This window comes from Thermobia domestica, chromosome 11, assembly GCF_964235325.1.
Source record: "Thermobia domestica chromosome 11, izTheDome1.hap1.1, whole genome shotgun sequence".
NCBI classification, from domain to species: Eukaryota; Metazoa; Arthropoda; class Insecta; order Zygentoma; family Lepismatidae; genus Thermobia; species Thermobia domestica.
In genome coordinates, this window is record NC_137464.1 from 231,960,466 (window position 1) to 231,982,042 (window position 21,577).

The 21,577-nt window shown below is 34.3% G+C and overlaps 1 protein-coding gene across 1 annotated transcript in view; it reads right to left on the reverse strand.

Annotated features, from left to right (window-relative positions):
- Positions 1-14,331: 14,331 nt before the first annotated feature.
- The window catches only part of LOC145663770 (innexin inx3-like), a 12,715-nt gene continuing 5,469 nt past the window's right edge, over positions 14,332-21,577 (reverse strand). Inside the window, exon 2 of the mRNA XM_081729858.1 lies at positions 14,332-16,357. Within this exon, the coding sequence (XP_081585984.1) occupies positions 15,172-16,356 (1,185 nt within the window). The 5' untranslated portion in view covers position 16,357 and the 3' untranslated portion in view covers positions 14,332-15,171. The remainder of the gene's footprint in view (positions 16,358-21,577) is intronic.

The window sequence follows — 21,577 nt, forward strand, 5'->3', positions numbered from 1 at the left end:
ATGGTCCAGTATACATCTCCTAATGATGTGTCCCACTCAAACAATTAACAAACTTCATTTTCAACTTAATTAAGAATCTGGTATGGCCATATTCCCAGCCATGCTGTGAATGAAATACCTATATGATAAATATTAGACAGATTTTATACAAGTGTTTGGTTGTTGAGTGGTTTCAATTATTTTTTGTCCACCCCTAACGCTTTAATGAACCTTGTTTCGCCACGAATAATGTAAGAGATATTATTCGAAAAATACAATCAATAATATTTAAAGGATAAATAATAACAGAATTCGTTTTATAAATTTAACAGTACTAGGTACTTATAAGTTGGAATACCCTGTAAGTGTTAGGTCAGGTTAACTTGAGTCTTAGGGTTGTCAGATCTTCCCCGTACATTTTAAATTTTTCTGGAACGTTTTGCGTTATGACTTTTTCTTTTCCCCGTAATACGATTACTTCTATCGTTATCAGCTTCCCCCATGCAAAGGAATGTTCCTGAGCTAACAAATTTAATACATCTATAGATCATTACCAGATCTAATTCTGTGCCTGTTTCTTTGCTCGAATTTTAACAGGGAAGGAGATTATAGGGTGTCAAAATATATGCATAAAAGGAGATGATAAAAGTCTGGGACTAGGCATAGTAAGGTCAAATTCATAGGGAAGATGAATAATCAAACTTTAGCCCTCATCGTCATGGTTGTTGGAGAGTATGATAAAAAGAAGTTTTCAAAATGACCGATATTAATGTGAAATTCATAGTTCTCGTAGTCATTGAGATTAACAGATTCATTTCGGGTGCCGTTTTCTTAAGTTCAGCTTTATCCCCCATGATCATGAGGATTGAGGAGGTCGCGAAAAATAACAGTGTCAACTTTATAGTTTTCATGATCACTGAGATCGCTAGTAGTACTTCAAGTCCAACTATTATCTCAACCGTCACAAGTATTAAATATATCATGCTCAAAATTACCAATATTCGTCTCAATTCCATAGTTTTCGGGATCGCTAAGCTGACTGGTGACATTTCCGATGACATTTGAGCCCAGTTTAGATAAGAAGAGCATGATAGATGGTTCGGGAACTGACAATGGAACACAAAAGGCGTTGTTCTTCGGTATTTACTTATTTCAGTCATATTTCACCCACATTTATAAATTTCTTCATTTTCCTTTTTTACTTTATTTCACTAATTTCCTTGCCTTCAAATATCAAATATTGCATAATTTTTATCCTTTTAATATAAGGCTCTAGTATTTCTGCTATTTTCTTAAATATTTAATACAAATGATAAGACTGGTCAGTTTTAAGACATATTAAAAGATTTTAATCCTTTATTTACGGCATTTTAAAACAATGGAGTTACACATCACCTTGTAAATTATTTTCGCTTCAATTGGGATACAAAATATTTTGGCGCAACAATTGAAAACAAGTCACTCCTGAATTTTTGGCGGTCCCTTTGACTCAGAAGTACCGTCTCAAGTTAGAAATTTAAAGCATATGAGGAAGTGTTTATAAACATTTGTGTATGTCTTTAGTAAATTATGACATTGTAAATGAATTTTTGACCTTTATTAGTATTCAGAAATAAACTCGGACATTAATCAATAAAATCGAATGATTGAATGACAAAATAGCTTAAGTACCAACAGCACCAATGTCGAACTCAATATGCACATCAATATTAATTTCGACCTTATTTCTGTTGGTACTTAGACTACTCTTATACTCAACCGTTCAAAAAGCATGCTAATACTTATAAAAGTTTTATCAAACTCTTTATACTGAACTTTAATCTGTATCACACTCTTCTGTTACACTATTTCAAAACATTCTACTGAGATGCTCTCAACCAGCAACAGGGTTGTGTCTTCGTTTTCTGCGGGTGCCGAGTCATATTGGCATTCAGGGAAAGAAGCGTGCTGACACAGTTACCGAAAACGCCGCCTCGAGGCATAGTCTTACTTGCTCTGATCTTTGTCGTCATTTTTTCAGCTTGATGCGCTCTCATTGGCAAGCGGATTGGGATCAGGTACCTGCCAATATACTTCATGCAGTTAAACCGCTCCTTGGGATTGGTGAACATTCTCTTTCTCTCATCGTCGTCGAGACGAAGTGCTCCTGGCGCGTCTGCGTATTGGAAATTCTCATCTGACGCATAGTCGTTTGCACCGTCTCTATTGTGAGGAATGTATTGTCCCACTGAGTATTCGGCACATTCTTGTCGAATGTCCTGAATACTCAGACCTCAAAGAACGTCATGGACTGACTTCTAGGTTGGGCTGTGTGCTGTCGGATAGCACTGATTATGTTGACCTATTCTTTCTTTTCTGCAAGCCTTCGACCTAGCTTATGTTCTATGAGGATTTTATACATTTATATATCCGTGCTACATTTTTAGTTATCCCTCCTCCCTTTTATCTCTTTTTATTTATTGTTATTATTCTATATTGAACTCTTGCGTCCGCCGTGACGAGAACAAATAGCCTCGCAGCTGACGTCCCCATTCAATTATATTCATTCATTAATTCAATTATTCAAAGACGATTTAAACACAATTCATATTGCATGGAGAAGAGTACTCGAAATTCTTTAAAAAAAATTTAAAAAGTAAAAGCAGCCATAAATTATACCTTTTCAGCCCGGACGGTACTTTTAAGTAGAAGAAAAGCAATTGGCTCTCTCACACACAACAATCTAAGAGTTCCGAAACCACACAATGGTTACATGATTACAGAGCTTGTTGCTAAAAAATTTATATATATATATATATATATATATATATATATATATATATATATATATATATATATATATATATATCAGTGGCGTATTTAAGGGGGGCTTCCGGGCTTAAGCCCCCCGAAATCTTACTTACTATAGTAAAGTATATGAAATATCTTGCAGAATTTTCACATTTTCAGGCAAAGCCCCCCCCCGAAAGTTAGCAAAGTCCTCCCCGAAACAAAATCGTAAATATAAATATATATGAGCATCTACCTTTATTATATTAAGTTAACGGATCTCCCAAACACTGGATAGCAGTGTTGCCACAGTCCTACCTCTGAGTGGGCTGAAAAATAGTACCAAATTTAAACAAAAAGGGCTGAATTCATTTTTTTTGTCATAAAGTAAAATATTTTTGCCCACGTATGATCATCCCTGATCTAAGTTTAGGTCTATACATAAAGTTTGTTGCAACACGTCGATATAGATCTCTAAAACGCAGAAATGTTCGGGTATTTTTATATTCGTCAATATGGCGTCACTAGTAAACAACTTAGCTCGGTAAGCCGCGAACTACGTCAATTTATCTTTTCTGCTATACCATGCCGTTGGGGAGGGGCAAGGTCCCGGGCGCCGAAGTAAGGGGGCGCAAAATTCGGAAGGAAAAAAGAAGATATATATATATATATATATATATATATATATATATATATATATATATATATATATATATATATATAATATTATATATATATAATTGAAGGAAAAAAGTAAGAAAAAGTACTCAAAATCAAGGAAAATCAGGGTTTACTTTTAAAAATTTTATTACGCTTCGCGCTAACCATTGGCGCTTTGCGGCTGGTCTATGGACCTATGTGCGGGGACGCCGTCGTATATTCTCGCCCAGGCGCTGATTTTCCACGGTACGGCACTGGTGCTATTATTGTTTTGATGTTGCATAATCTTTTCAACTACACATAAATTATAGACTTACTTCAGCACCCGCTTGTCTTCTTCAGAAATTGCAACACTTAATTCAACGTGTGTGTACTTTAAAAAAAAAAAAAAAAAATCAAGCGAAAATTTCCACCACACTGCTTCTTTCTCGTCTCCTTCCTGCGCGGTTGCGGATGCGCCCATCTAGCGTTATTTGTTTCCCAGCATAGTTCGAATTACGAATCTTCCACATGAAGTTTGTAGCGTTATGCGGTCCAACGTCACAGAATGAATGTCCAACACAATATGAGTAACGTGAACTTTTGAAAATGTAACAATATTCGTTAAATGGTGCTGAATTGGGTAGAATTGTACCAACGATTTCACAAAAGGTGCTGAAAATGCCAGTGTGGTACCAACGTGCCGATGAATGATTAAAAGGGCTGAATCTGGTACAATTGTACCAAGTGTGGCAACACAGCTGGATAGTGAAAATAGCGACGCAACCCTTTTCACTATCTGAAACAAAATGGCTTTAGCGGAAACTACCTTTCTTCTACATTGTGCTGCCGGCTATTACTAGATTTGCAAAGGAGAGAAGTACTGTTCGAACACAACGTATGAGCCCTTTCGAATAACTTTCTTTCCGGTAGTACTTTAAATACCGTTAGTAAATAAGAGATTAAAGTTAATGTGAAAAAAGTAATTTGAAGTTGTTTTCCACACACACTATTAATAACCAGCGACGCAAATCTGTTTTCAACATTGGGGGAGGGGGACGGATAAGACCTTTTTTTTTTAAGCAATGCTCAAAATATTTATGAAGTTTAAAAACATGCTGTGGAAGATCAGGGGAGCAAAGTTATCTTTAACGTTTGGAGGCTGGCAGATTTGAGGCTTATTCTGGGCAATTTCATCTCATTTTCCTTGTGGCAATCTCATCACATTTCTCCCCAAAAAACACGTTTCAAATCGGATTATTGGGGGGACAGTCCCCCAGTTCCATGAATGGAGGGGACGTATCCCCTTCATCCCCCGGGATTTGCGCTAGTGTTAACAATAATCCCAATGAAGTAACTTAGTGTTTAGAGATAAAACGCAACAGGTTGAGATTTATCAAATTTCAAACTAGCATCCTAATGTTATGTTTTTATATATAACATCTTAGATTTGATTGTTCGTAATATTCAGAAGCACATAGTACTATGAATTAATAAGAATACAATACAAAAAAATGTGAATTTCGAAGTATCCTGCAAGAAGTCTTTGAACATACGGAAAAAGGAAGCGGGATCGTTAAAAGATGAAAGTCTTCATTAGAATACAATTCAAAGGTAACAAAGATTTATTTTGTATATATCTATACAAATATACTTGATTGGTTGGTTTTGAGATTAGCGTTACTTTCAGCATCAAGGCTATGTGAAACTAGGTCCTAGAACCTAATGTAGGACTCTATCTACGTAAGCTCTCACCGGCTCTAATATACAAGGTCCGTTCAATAAATAACCAGAAAAGTAGTACTAAAAAATACAAAACTTCTAGAAAGTTCGTGCTTTTTTTGTTAGATTTTTCAGTGGTGTTCTGTCATGCCTACTTCTCGCACCGGATGCTGGGAATCAGTAAAACAAACTGGCAGCACCCTTGTAGGTTTGCAGCAAATTGGAGCAAGGAATATCAAATGTTTTGGAACCCACCTCGTACCCAGACACTTTATAGAATATCAGTACGTCATGAATAATATGGCGGGCTAACTCGAAACTATTGTTAATCTTTGCTGCAATATCGCTGACCGAAATACGTATCAACTTATCAACTTTCGCAATGTTGTTCTCTGTGACTGCTTAGGCAGAGAATCCAGAGGATGGCAAATCTTTAAGGCGACGACTACTAAATATTTTTTTTCTTTTGCCCGTTTTTCGTAAGTGGAAAGCGGTAATAAAATGTAACTTACTACAATAATAGATAATGTTATTCTACACCCGAAAATATGAATCGGAAAAATTTTCAGTGTTACCATCCATAGAAATTACAGTGTGACCAGAATTTGAATTACTCAAAAATCTAGGTTAAGTTAGCGACTAGAAAAATGAACTCAACGGTAATTGATGACTTATCATGCTGTATATGTTCCTTGTTTACTACTTTTTAAATAATATTTCTATTTATTTTATAAAACTTACATAAATTATTACAAAATAAATGAATTATTACAAAATAAATAGAATTCTGTTCTGTTCACGACGTAAGTGTGCCAGGCCATAATTCTAGGACACCACCAAAAAATAACAAGAAGTACAAACTTGGTCAAAGCTTTGTACCTTTTATACAGCTTTGCCGATTATTTATTGAACGCACCTTATTTGTACAATTACTTTTAACAAAACTGTCCTAGTTAGCAATTAAAATAATTATACGTTACTATGTATTTGTTATATATACATTCTAAGTACCACTTATCCTCCTTTTTCGTCTCACTCACTCTATGGCCTATGGAACCCGGAGGTTCAATGTCGCGTTCACAAAAGCTCTCCACTGACTTCTATCCTTAGCTAACTGCATCCAGTTTCTACTTTGTATTCCTATCTCTGCGAGATCTATCTTAATATTGTCCTCCCATCTGCGCCTAGGTCTTCCTAATAGTCGTTTTCCGATTGGTCTTCCAGTCAAGACTTTGAAAGCGTTTCTACTTTCTTCTATCCTAGCTACATGACCCGCCCACCTAAGCCTCCTAGACTTGACGACCCTAACAATGTTGGGTAAACCATATAAATTATGTAGTTCCTCGTTATGAAGCTTCCGCCATTCCCCATTCCCGTTCCTCTTGGGTCCGAATATTCGTCTCAGGATCTTGTTCTCAAATACTTTCAGTCCTTTTTTGTCTACAAATGGTAAAACCTTCCTTTTGTATGTGAAAAACTGTTAATCCAATCAAGTTTTCATGCGATCGAAAATTATTAATAAAAGTAAAATATTTTCAACATGTATTACACATAACAATGTTGTACTATAACATTTCCTGTGGCCCCGCGTAAAGTAGTTGCTAATTGTCTTGTATTTGATGCGAGCGATCTCGGTTTCGATTCCCGATGGGGACGCTCGGTCGAAAAACTGTAAAAGATTTTTCAGGACAGCCATCTTAAGTGAGGTGTTCCTCATTCACACCAGGCAAATAACATGACGGTACCTAACATATAGGTTTGAGGAAGCTTCCTTCCTTCCATTTCCTCGGATAGTATGATCGCCGAGAGACGCCATCTTTAATAAGTGACTGGCTAACATGGCCGTAGATGCCGAAAGCCCAGAAATCTAATTTTTAAATTCTCCTGTAGCATTTCGTAGAGCAGTAGTTGTTCAGGTGACTGACCTTGAAAGTTATACTCATGGTAAAATTTGGTAACCAAATCAATTGTTTAATGGAATGTTTGTAAAGATCATTCATTTGTGTATTATCCAATTAATACTTGATCGAATTGTTTACAGTTTTAGATAAACATCCTATTGTACAGAATATTGATATATTCAAAATACAGCATTTATTAGAATAGAAGAAAAGCTTGTTTAAATATCCAAAATTGTCAAAACATAAATAAAGCGATAAATCTTATTGATCTGAATAAAATGAAGTGTATAAATTCATTACGGTATGGGTAAATTCTCACGCTTAGTTTCTAGAAAAGTTTCAGGCATAATCTTCCAGAAAATTGACAACACTCTTCTTTATCCTGAAGGATAACTATTCATGTTCGTAAAATGAAACCGATACCGAAGTATACGCTGATCAAGCTATTTATTACGACATAACCAAAATGGCATTACTCAGCACCATTAAGACGACATAGTCAAAAATATTAATCATCTCTTAAATTGTAAGTTTTGTTAACTATAGGTTGTATTAACCAATAGCTGTCATCGAGCTGAAGAAACTGAAATGCCTTAGGGTAACTTAACATATGTAGTTTTCGAAACTACATATGATATAAACTTTTTCTGATCCTAGAATTTACGAGATTTGTTGGCAATAGTAACTAATACAGAACACTTTCGATTATCCGAGATCATCGGGACCAAGGCTACCTCGGGTAACAAGTACTTGGGATAATTGCCTAGTGAAATGCATTTTGAGGCTATTTTATAAATAAATCTTTTTAAGCAAGTAAATGAATTTAAAGCATCTTTACTAACAATATATCGAGTGTTAAATCAGAATGGTTTTAAAGAAAAACATTTTTTAAAAACAAATGCAGTTTAAGAATATAACAGTAAAATTAAATTGTTCATAAATAATAGATAACTTTACAAACACTAAATTGAAATTTTATTACAGGTACTATAGGTGCAAGAGGAGGAGATATCTATGACTGCACAAAAGGACCTGAGGACCTGACGATAGCTGATGCCAGGCGATCGGCAGAGGACTCATGCAACGCTCAGAAGATTTGTTCGTCTTCAATAAAATGGTACTAAACCAAGTTTTTTGTTTGTTTTTCGAGTATAGTTCCGTATTAAAACATAGCCTTAACACTGTATGTTTTTATCCAGTTATTACATTATGAAATTCAATGACTTATAGTATAAAATTCAGATAATTATATATCAGTTTAAATTTTGTAAATCCAAGGATTAACACGTAACTATATGTGCAAGTTGAAAATAGAAATAAATATTTACAAGTAAAAATCACCTTGGGATAACCTATGATTGGTTAATCAAGAATGTACTGTACCTCTTATTCTCCTTGAAGACATTATTTCTTTATGTATTGTAGGAGTAAACAAAATACAGTTTTTACCTCTTGGTGTTTGTTCTCTCATAAGAGTGGAAAGCGTACTCCTACCAGTGATAACAGTAAGGGCATTACATTACACATTGCAATTGTTTGACTTTTACACATACGTATGTGTATCATATCTTATGCATATGTATACTCTAAGTACACGTATCATAGACCGGCTGCAGCTCTTAGAATGTGTTCGGATCCGGGAAACTAAAGTATTAAATGAAAGATTGAATTAATGATCTTTGCTTTAAATTTCAAATGATTATCTCAACAGGTGTATTTCAAGTCATTTTGCACATTTTGTTTGTATAGATTTCACTACCTAACACATATTTTGTTCCTGAGTACTAAGCAGAATTTCTTGAAAATATATGTTGAGGATGTAAAGAAGTGATTAATTTAATAGATCAAAGTTTGGTTTTGTGCAAAGAATAGCGAATTTCAGAAAATGGATATTTGTACAACGTACAGAATATTGTTGATTGACACAAAACAAAAGATCACAAACATAACTTAAAATGGACATATAGTCCACCCGAGGTACACAACCATAAGGATAAGGTGAAGAAGACGAAGAGTTAAATGAACACATCGAAGTTTGCTTTTGGGGAACGCAAGCCAATCCATGAGTTTTACAAAAGCAACATTATTTCCAAGTACATAATGTTAATAATAATGTTGTTGATTGCAACAAAATAAAAGAAATCACACATATGGCTCTAAAGGTACAGATTTTCTGAACATCATAACAGTAAGAACTTAGGAGTGAAAATGGTTAAAAGTTCTTCATACTTTTGTTTGTAAGACTGTTCATTTCTATGTAATATATATTCTTTCATTAGATATGCATCATACGATCCTTCGTATCATTGTTCAAACTCCAAGATATTTTATGAAAGCATTCAACATTAGACCCTTAACAAGATGTTTATAATTTTCTGCCTGGTGATAGCCCAGAAAGCCATGAAGCACAGCAACAAATCTGTCCCAAGTTTATCTCTCAGAAGGTGAATTTTGTTAGGAATGCTTTACATTACATTATTTTCTTTTATTAGGGGATCCAACAGACACATTGCTATTGGCCTTTGACACTGGCAACTTGGGGGAAGAAGTTTCGAAGATACGCGAAGGCTGTTGATTCCTTCCCAAGTGTTGTTACAGATTCTTTCATGAGACCCAGTTTCCTGTATAATTGTGGAAACAGGACTTTATTTAGGCATACCAATTTTTCCAAATAACATTGTGTTCCTCAGAAAACTCTACCCGTGGTATCCAGTGTCTTTTATGGTAATATGATGTGGTTTCGCTGCTGTTTCAGAGGCACAGATAACAGGGAAATTTTGTGAAGCCAGCTTAAAAACCCATCCACAATACTACAATTTTGAAATCCCTAAAAACTTTTTACCTATATTGTTCGTTATGTAATGCTTGTAGCAAGGTCAGAATGGTATTGTATTCTTCTTTGAGGATCAGTTCTGATCTTATTTTTTTCTCTGAATCTTCTTCACCATTTAAACGCATTTCAAATATCAAATAGTGAAGTCTGTTATCATTTCGTGAATTCGATATACTCTTGTTGAATTCTGGGTACTTCGGATGCAATTGTCATTCCTTTCACAATTATCACCATAAAAGAAAAAATCTTTCAGACAAATAATAGAGGTTTTCGAATTCTATTTGTCACAAGCAATTACGAAATAACATTTTTGCCCCAAGCAAAGAAAAAAGATTTCTTTACATAGTATTTTATGATACGTTATTATAAGCTATAGTGTTCTTTGTTCCAGCTTATAGGATTATGTTCTGCTTTGTAAAAAATTGGGCAAAGGAGGAAAGATTTTTTTGTAACTTGGAAATGTCAAGTATAGTGTTAATCGTGAGTGAAACATATAATAAATAATTTTAGACATTTATAGAGCTTCTTCGCGGATAAGCGGTTAGTGTTGGCGCCTTTGGCGTGAATGATCCGGGTTCGGTTCTCGGAGGGAGATTATGTAGTTCGAGTTCCACATTAAGCTGTAGGTTCACGTCTAATACAACCTCGTTCCTGAAAGGGATGCTAAACTCAAACTGGTAACGAAAAACAACATGGTATTTTGTTGTTGCTTTGTTTTTGAATACTACAGGTAGTGCGGCAACCTAAAATACAACGCGTAATTTCGGGTTGCATAAGGGACAGGGGATCAGCTGATCTGGAATTGAGAAAAGGTATCAAAAAATATCTATCCTTACTGTTTTGGTTTTGATATTGGGTTTTTTAAAAACATTTTTCTTTCTGTTTGCAATTACTTCAGAACTTCACCTTACGAAATAAGGACAATTTATTTTCTTTCTTTTTTCCCTCGTATTTTAACACATGTCACTTGTCCTAAAATGGGTTCGAAATTATTTTATCAACAGTCTATTCTTATTAACTTAATAATGCAGCTCCATTGTGATTAAAGGCACTGCCAATTGTACAATGCACCTCATATAGCAGAAATACACATTGATTACCTTAGTAAATTAAAACGTTGTTGGGCCGCGGTTGCTCAGTGGTAGAGCGTTCACTTCTTGTGCATGGGGTCCGTGGTTCGATCCCAGCTAGCACCAAGTGAACTTTGTGGTGGACAAACACCGTATACGTAGGTTTTCTCGGGGTTATCCCGTTTTCTCTCACTTTCTTCATTCCACCCATTCATTCATTTCTCATCATCACCATCTCCTTTAGACCAGCCTGCATAATCGTGGGACGTAAAACTCAAGTGTTATTCTACAGTTCAATTTTATAATTATCTTGATTCTAGTTGTTCTCCGTCGACTTATGGCCCAATTAAGTTTTAATTGCCTAGTCGTAAGTTGACTAAGTGATAGCGTACTATGCAATATAGTCAGGGCTTGAAAAATCCACTCGCCTGCTCGCCAGTGGCGAGTACTTTTTTAAAATTTGGCGAGTAAAGTCCGATCAATCAAAAACGTGAATTCAAGAACAAATATAAGATGTAACATTTTTTTATTTGTATGATATGCCAATAAACAAAATAAAAAATGCATGGATATGTTTACTGTGTTGCAAAGTGATTTTTGTTTATTTGTATAAATCCTGTGAGTGCAAAATGGTGTGGCTAGTAGATTTTTTTGGCTGGCGAATACATAAAAGCAAGATTTTTCGAGCTATGAGTATAGTATAAAATTCCATTTTGATCCATCGTCGACCGACGGTCTTGATAGCGGTTACACTTAATCAGAACTTACACAAAATTTGGTCGTACGAACTCTAATAAATTAAACAAAATTAATTGGTTTTCCTAGATCCATTTATATAATTTCCATCCAATTCGTATGAATAAATCTTTATGAACATTCATTAGTTTGTTTTATTTATAAGAGCTAAAGTTTGTACGACCGAGTTTTCTATGAATCTTAAAGCAGTGTAGCCTATCATCCTTCATTTTCCCAAATAATTTTTAATTATTAATTATTCTATCTTTATTGTTAATCATTTATTCATTTTCTTTTGCATTCGTTTTAATTAGTGTACTTTCTTCTTACATTTGTAACTTTTATGAACTTAAATTCAAACGGTTTTACTTACAAAATACACAATCAATTCTTTTAATTCACCAAATTATTCATATTTCTATATAGTCAGTAATAGTAATTTCCTGTATGTGATATATGGTGTTATGTGCTTACTTCTGTTATTATTACAGGTCGTTAATAATAATAATAATCACATAACTTAGCCCACACAACTGATTGTAAGAGAGTTGATCATATGTCGAACAGATCGTAAGTCGATAACTAAGATTGATTTTCTTTATTATAAACTATAATGACTTTTTGTTGATCTTTCAATATATATATGAGACCTACGAGCAGAAGTTATATAATACCTGGTGACACTTTATGTGCCCTAGATCAACGGTTCGTAACCTTTTCGAGTTTAGTGCCTTGTTGGGTGAATGTGATTGTCCTTAACGCATGTCTTTCCCCACATCATTCTAAACCCAATCCACCCATGCACAAAACGGAGCAGTCTGAGAACCAGAAGAAGTTATCACTTCTTAAAATCAGCATTGAAGAAAATATATAAAGTGGAAGGAAACTTTGCTGCTATAATTTGTCTTACGTCAGCCATCTGTTTTGCCTAAGCAATTATCTGACACCTTTATGGCAGATAAATGATTAGATTTTTTGTCTGCCATTTTTGGCGATAAGTCTCAAATAGTGGAAAATGACAAACTCGTGGAAATTCAACTAGTGAGAAATTACAAGAGGAAATTCCCTGGTATGTGAAGAAGTAAGAAATGCAAAATATATACGTATATTATTAATATTGATATTATATTAACTCATGTGGGACTGCAGTGGCTTAGTGGTAGAGCATTCACCTCTGATGCGAGGGGTCCCTGGTTCGATAACAGCTTGCGCCAACACCGTGTCCGTGGGTTTTCTTGGGGTTCTCCCACTTTCTTCACTACACCAAACCATTTCATTCATTTCTCATCATCACCGTCTCTTTTAGCCTAGCCAGCATAAGCTTGGGACGCAAAACTTCAAGATTTCATATACATATGTATGTAAAGTATAGTAAATAGTGAAGAATGTTTAATTGAAACATTCTCTTTTCCCTTCATCTTTTTCAGATATTCACGACGTAGGAAAGAATGATTTTTATTTAAATAAAATAATCAGCGAAGAACAAACTCACATTGTAACTTGATCACGCTTGTTAGCGTTAACATTCTCAAGAATAAGATGTAGATGAAAGCAAAATACTATTCATTATTAGTTGTAACATAATGGATAAATGAAAGTCCTGAAACAAATTATGATTTGAGAATCGTTATAGGATTAACGGCGTCACAAATAATTCATGTTTCTAAAAAAAAGCCAAAGTAATTCCTTCCTGCAGACCACTCTGAAGTGCGACTGACTGTTTTTATGCTATTGTAAAAACTTATATTTTCTATTCGTATTTCTGATCTACGTCTTATTCATATCTTTTTTTCTTTCATTTTTTTCGAAACAAAGAATTTTTCATACAGTATTTCGTATCGTTTTCACAGTTTAACACAGATCATCTGCAATTAACTTACCTTGGAGACTTGTGATATAATGATCGGATATGCCATTTCGCTTTTTCGAAACTAAGTAAAATCCTGTGTTGGTAAGTCAAGACATTAGTCACGTTAGATATGTAATTGCGGATATTTTACGACGACATATACAATTTATTGAATATGTAGCATTAAGCAATGTAACTCAATGTGCATTCCACATAAACCTTATTCCGGGAAAAGTTTACAAATTTCTGAATCATCAATTGTATTTTTGTTTTACTTCTACAACAAAAAACATTATTAAAATAGCAATTATCATATATAAAAACCTTTCTTTTAACAAACATTAAATAATCTAAGCAGTGATGGCATATACTGGGAAGCAAAGCATAAACTTATAACACTTCACCTGAATAAGGTTTTAAGCTTTTATAATATACATTATTTAATATGAATAATGAAAAAATTATAATCAAAATGTGAGAGATTACGGTTGGTAAACAATTTTCTTATTCGACCTTAGAAGTTCAACCCATAAGAAGTTTCGTAGCAATAAAAAGTCAAGCCAGAAGTTTCAAAAATCTCCAAAACCTTTTCATATTAATAGATAAAAATACCCACAAAAAACTGAAATTGTTGTTAATCATTTGTCGTATTACGAGAGAAGAATACGTACAAATCTCTAATAAACTACTATAACTTACATGCTTAAAGAACATTAGGATTTGTAATTAATAATTATATTACTTGATAAGTTGATGTTTAGCATTAGTTACACATTTAGTTCTCCACATATATTTACAATGTTTTTTATGAAATAAAATTAAATTCGAGACTAATGAACTTTATTTAGCTTTTATTGTCCCTTATGAAGTTAATACAACCAACTAATTAATTATCTCAACAAAAAATGCCAGAATTATAACTGTTCTTAAATTCTTAATTGCAGCAGTATTAGAAAATATTCTCTCTTAATAAATACTGTATCTCTAACGGCAATGATAAATCAAAAGCTACGTTATTAGCTTATGTTCATTAAATTTACACAATCAAATACATACTCCCATGATGTATTAACAATGAATAAACCTTGGTTCAATAACTTTCTCATAACAAAAGTTGTCACAATTTATAACCAAATCTTCAACTGGATTCTCATAATTTTCAGATTTATAATCAATATTTCGTATAAAAATACATTCGAAATTCTTAAATATTGAATTTGCCATGTCACAAGTTAATCAAATACACCTTTTTGCATTACTTTTTACACAGTTCGTTACTCAATCTTATAAGTGGTAACAACATCTTGAGGGAGAACAAGTTTTGCAGTATTACTTCACAATCTTCACGTACTGTTCAGTGGGACAATGGAAATATGCTTAATTAAAATCAGAAAACCTAAGGTATATTTCAGCAATATGATTAATAAAATGTGTTAGTAAAATAATTGATGAATTTCAGGATCAATAATGTGTGAGTCGAGGATTGTTAGTAAAACTACTCGAAAGTAATTGTAAAAGACACGCATTCATATTATATACTGATAGTAGAAGTAGTAGAGAAAAAGGTGCCTTTAAGCTAAAAGAGATGTAATATAATTACATGGACTGATTACTCATAGATTAGTTTAAGTGAAAGGGAAGTTAAAACAGGTTCGTTACGATTTCGTAAACGATTTAGAACCTGGGATTTCTGAGCAACATTTCCGGACCTCCTTCTTCATTTCTTTCATTCTGTGCTTTTTCCTCTTCATCATCAAGTTGACGTAAGAGTCTCTCAATGACGTCTATCTGCTCCTCTAAGTTGTCCGAAGAGAAATCGAGGTAGATGCTATTATTCATGTCCAATCTATCCAGAAATTCTCCGTGTTTGATGCCCTGTTTGTTTTGGTCTTTAGCATAAACTTCGTTGTTACCATTCAGCATGTCACGATTAACGTTGGATTGTAGTATCTCGTGCTCCATCCTTGCATTTCTCTCCGTTGTGGACGGGTATTTGAAACCTAAATTTACTCCACGTTGACGTGACCAGATAGTAACTACTATATTTAACAGCAACTCAACAGCAGAAATCATAGCCAGACAGAAGAACCAGACCCACAAAATAACGGTGATGATCTCATTCAAAATGTTGATTGGAATTACGCACACTGCCTTTTCCTTTATGCCATAGTCTCGTAGACTGCATTCTATTGTCCTGGGAAACACTTGCAGAATAGCAGCACTGCTGTTCGATGGTGATATTACTGGAGGAGTCAGAAACTCAAAACCATGGTTTGTAATTGGATATCCCAGAAAACTGTTGATCAAACAAAACCAAAAGATCGCGTTTGCCGTATTGAGAATCTGGCAGAACAGAAGTTGAAGTGGGCCCTTGAAATAGGTTGAACTAAATCCATACGGGTTAAGCAGATCATTCTTCAAATTTCGATGCCTCAAACATGTTGCAGTAACTGGAATCTGTATCTCCCTCTTCGATTTGAATTCCCAATAGAGCAAGAAGAAGGAAATGGCTGCACTGAAGAGCAAGAATGGAACAAAACGGTACTTCACCTCGTATACTTCTTTGGGGCGGACATAAATGTAGTCATCTGGGAACTGGAAAGATGAGGAAGCCCAGCACATTCCATTAATTGAATCTTGAGACATTGTCATATTTCCTGCCATTGTGCATTGAATTGGTTTCCCAATGTATTGGTAACTGGCCATAATAATGGTGAATAAAATTAGAATGCTGGCGGTGAACTTGTGGAGTTTGAAAACGGTGTCACTCCTAAAGACGCCTTTAAAGGCATCTTGCAATTGATGTTTCAGCCTGCGAAGTTTTCGTTTAATTTGGCGACGAAGAGGAACTTTTGCCATCCTGCAAATTAAGAAATTCAATTTTAAGTATATACAGATATATTGCACTCTTTATATTAACGTCAATTAAGAAATTATATAAATAAGAGTTAATAATACAAATTTTATATGTATGGAATAATTAACTTATCTATCACATAGGAAACAAACAATCACTTGAAATAATTTGAAACGTCGAAAATGATTTTAAAATATGTAAAGCAATATTATCTGAAAAACACCCAAGTATAATGCATTATAAATATATTAATTTGCTGTAGGCATATATCAGTTCAAGTGTACAGTCTAGCACATACAGAAAGAAACTTTCTTCACGGAGTGATAATATGATGAAAATAGGCTTGAAAACGTATATTTTTCTTCCATGATGTTTCCATAGGAATCAAGTGATGATAGGGATAAACAGGAGACGAGATACTGTTTGTAAAACTCGAGATGTGAGTCGAAATGACCCTTGAAGTTTCTCGTCTCGAATTTCTCGAAACCTTCAGTGTAATTTTTAAAATCATTTCGAAAGAAGTATTCACTCAGAAATAGGTATATGTCTTGGAAAAAAGAGCATAATTTGTTTTGTTTTTAATTCCTAAAGTAATAGAATGCCAAAAAGCAATACTTAATTATCGAAATCAAGCTTTTTTTTTAATAATTACGTAGCTTGTAATTTTTCCTAACGCACGAAATACCTCGTCCTCTATTGCTTTATACGACAACCGATCTTGTGCTGTCATTTGACTGGGAAGAGTTTAACTTATACTGTATAGCCCGAATGTTACTCCGAAGGATTTTCATGTTTTCTTAAGCCACAAGAGATTTCTGTATAGTAAGCATTGTCATAGTGATGAACAATTGCAAATGGCTGTTACACTATCCCACACCCAGGAAGGTTTCCTGCTATTACGACAATTTAAATACACAAGTTCATCCCACAATATGACAAGTGTTTGAGATCGGTGGCGAATATGTTTAAAAGTAGAGTCACCTTTGTTGTATCTGTAACAATAACTGTTTTAAGGTCACTGTGTAGTGTTTATATTTAAAGTCGTAGGTAAACTTACTTTCTGGGCGTGCCTTTGTATATATATATATATATATATATATATATATATATATATATATATATATATATATATATATATATATATATATATAAGTTTATGTATATTTGCTGTTCGTATATAATACACGTTGAAGTAATATTATTATTTGAAATATTATTAATGTGAAATTGAGTCTTTGGAGAGATTTTGATGAAATTGTATAATTTTGTCTCATCTGAAAATTCTAGACGGGATGATACAGAACTCCTCAAGATGAGACATTACCTTGTCGGGACGAGACGAAACAGCCTTGAGTCTCGTCTCATGCGAGTCCCTAAATGCTGGCAATTCATGAGGGCACTTGAATATTTAATTAAGTTCTTCATAACTTTGTAATTTCATAGGGACATAAGGCAATTCGTTAACAATTTGAAATATTAAAATCGAACTCAGTTGTTTATTTCTTAAAGAAAATAATCTAGAAGCCAATCGACTAGACTACTTTGGAATGAACTCAAATTTTTGTTCTTCTAACAATCATCACTGATTGACAGGCAGGCCCGCAACTAGAGCGGGCCTAGGGAGGCCTGGCCCCCTAACCTTTTCATGGCCCCTCCAAACCTGAATATAAACAACACAATTTAGTTATTTGTAAGAGAATATTTGATGACTTGTCCCCCCTAACATATTCATGCTCACCAGCCTCTGTGGCTGGTTTCGGGCCCATTGACAGGTAGGTAAGAATTATCAGCTATGATAAAATAATTCAGTTTGCGATTGAACTGTGTGACTTAATCTTTGAATGAATTCTTTGGGGGAAGCAGGAATTACTGCACTCGTTGTTAGGTTCAATTATTTTTAACTGTTAATAGAAGTAAATTAACAAAGGTAAAAAGTATAGATGATCACAATATTTTACTTAGCTCTTTTATGTAAATAACTCCTCAAAAATAATACAATAGTAACCTAAAGGTTCCCAGATCAAAAGCTTCTGAATGGAAAATTATATATATCTCTTATATATAATTTTCCATTCAGATAATATATAATCGCTCTTATATTATATATATAAGAGATATGCTCAAATATAATGAACCTTTGGTTGGAAAAAATATATTTATAATTTGGAAATCCGAAACACTAATCCCTTTCAAAGTAATCTCCTTAGTATTGCACGCACTCTTCCATCGCTCCCGCCATTGTTGAAAACACTTCTGGAACGTAGTTTTTGGAATGGAGAGCAAGGGCGCCGACCCTAGGGGCCCGGGCCCAACAAAGCTCATGTGGACTCCCTATTGTATTTATGAATATACAACTTTGGCATAATTTGAATGCAATTTGTCTTAAAATCCTCATATATATATATATATATATATATATATATATATATATATATATATATATATATACCTTCTGCATTCGAATGCCCCCCCCCCAAATTTACGGAAAAATCGGCGCCCTTGATGGTGAGTAGCCACGCCGTCGCATTATCTTCTCTTGACTCAATTCGGATCCCTTTTATTAGCATTTTTAGCTTGGGAAACAATCAAAAGTCACACGGAGCCATGTCAGGTGAGTAGGTAGGAATGTTGTATTTGACGATGAAAGCCTGAATCAAATTTCGCGGTCACTCTCCTCATGCCCAAACTTTGATTCAAAATTGAATGCACCAGTCCGATTGAATGGTTTCCACTTGGGTATCGCCAAGCTTTTGGCAAAATTTGATGCAAATTTCGCTGCTCAATTTTTCTGTCATTTTACAAAAAAACTGGCATCCAACGACCGTTCATTACACCTCTTCATTCGTTGGCCGACTGCCAGCGATTGACATTTTCTGGGGGCGGGAAAAAACCTCGACTGCTCAAGAGTGTCCCTTCCACCTCCGCACTGAAGAAAGTCTCCCGCCCTTCAATAGTTTTACGCGGGAAAAAATAAGCTTCGATGCTTTTTGAACCCACACCTCGTATATGAAATTTTCCTCACATTTTATTGAGAACTTTGGATTTTATTTCCTTTTAGAATTCCACTCTATATTTTGACTCCCATTATTCTTTATGTCTATAATAAATATTTTATCATAGTCCTGTCAATATCTATTTTGAACATTGCTTTTCTGCATTAACTAATTATTTCATAATGTTCACTTGTAATACTAAAAGTGTCAGAATTGAAGCAGTAAAAATGATTCAGATGTAGAGTAGGACACTACTAAGCCAAGTTTGAATGCTGACGTAAATTTGTGTGGCTCACTTACTGTCTACAAAATCAGCCCAACTGTGACATGAATTTACCGTATTTATCATCTGGATAGGAGAAAATGCTTCTTTTATAACTACGAACAGTGGCGTAATTACAATGGAACGAGTGAAGCAGTTGCTCTAGGGCGCATGGAAAAAAGGGCGGAAGGGCGAAAAAAAGAATACGGAAAACTTTTCCTTATGCAAAGAACGTTTGAAAACATTTGAAAAGGCTATGCTATGACTATTAGCAGCCACGCGCCCCCTTTCCGGATCCCTACTGCGCGATATCCGGACAATCGTCACTGCAATGTTTGTCTAGCTAGCTGCCTAGTGAAAATGTTGCATAATAAGTCATTGCAATCAGCGCGCCGCGCCTCCTACCGGGTTCCACCCCCACCCGGGAATAAAACGAAAGTTGTGCAGTGGAGCGGAGCCATATTATTTATAAAGGAAAAACGCTAATATGCAAACTGCAAAACATTGAAGAGTTACGGGTTGCATAGACATTAGGCAAAACTATAGAGACATTCTTAATCCTTATTAGAACAAGACGCCTCCCTCTGTCAGTCACTCTAATTCGTAATAGTTGACAATCAGAATAACTTGTCGGTAGCTGCGCTGCTTCCTACCTGCCTTCCAGAGATGTCGCTTCCGTGCAAACAATTTGCAGATGTAATAGCATGTGAAGCTGAACATGTACAACTTAAAAGAACCGAGGCTGTGGTGGAGAGGGTTAGATTACCAGCGAAGTATCATTGAATGTGTTACGATGGTTTGACATTCATCTTAAACTGTACGTCCACATTTTATATAGTCTTAGCAGTGAAAAAAGACAATAAACTTCAAGGAAAAATAAAGATCGTTCATGAAATCTCACAGACATCTCACAAACAATCTCATAATCAGATACAATGTAACGTGGTTTGTATCTCTATACAAATCCACTGATATAGTCTCTAATAGGACGTTGTTTTACTTGCTTTTCTTCAAAACACGAGGTTCTCGAAGGAAGATACAAGCCATTACTGCATAATACAATTCATAAGGTTTTTTTTTTTTTTTTTTTTCATGCCGTACCATTTGTTTCTCATAGATTGGAAGACGTTGGTAAGAAGATTTCATACGATCAGCCAAGTAGATTAGGCAGTGTATTTTATAAAATTCAATTGGATCAGTGTCTAAAATACATCTTTAACGGGAACTATTTTTTCTCATTTTAATCCAATTTTGTATTAGTATATGTCACTAATACACCAATCACATTATCGAAGGAAAAAAAACCACTCATAATCCACGGATACAGTTTTTGCGTCTTTTGCTGAAACAAAATAATAATAATAATAATAATAATAATAATAATAATAATAATAATAATAATAATAATAATAATAATAATAATAATAATAATAATTAATAATAGTAAATAATAGTAATAATAAATAATAATAATAATAATAATAATAATAATAATAATAATAATAATAATAATAATAATAATAATAATAATAATAATAATAATAATCTACATATACATTCAACATGGGGAAGAAACTAGTTTCCTTTCAGATTGTAACAGTATAATATGCTAAAAAGGTATTGAAGCTTAATATTCTCACCAAAAATGATAAAGAACAACCTCGTCGCTATTTGTTAGCGTACACTTCTTAAGCAAAAGAGACCTAGGTTCTATTCCAGGTGGAAAAACATGTGGTTCGGATCCTACATTAAGATCAGTGCTGAATAGAACACACTAACTTCAAAACAACCAATTAACCAAAAGTTTTTTTTTCGTTCTGATTTCAATAGACATACAAGCGGGAGATAGAGAGAAACAACTCTTTTGATACTGAATTTAAAACAAAAAATAGTTTCTTCCTATCTCTTACAGATTTTTTTTAAGAACCTTAAGGGTCGCAGTGACATGGGGTCCCTGGTTCGATCCCA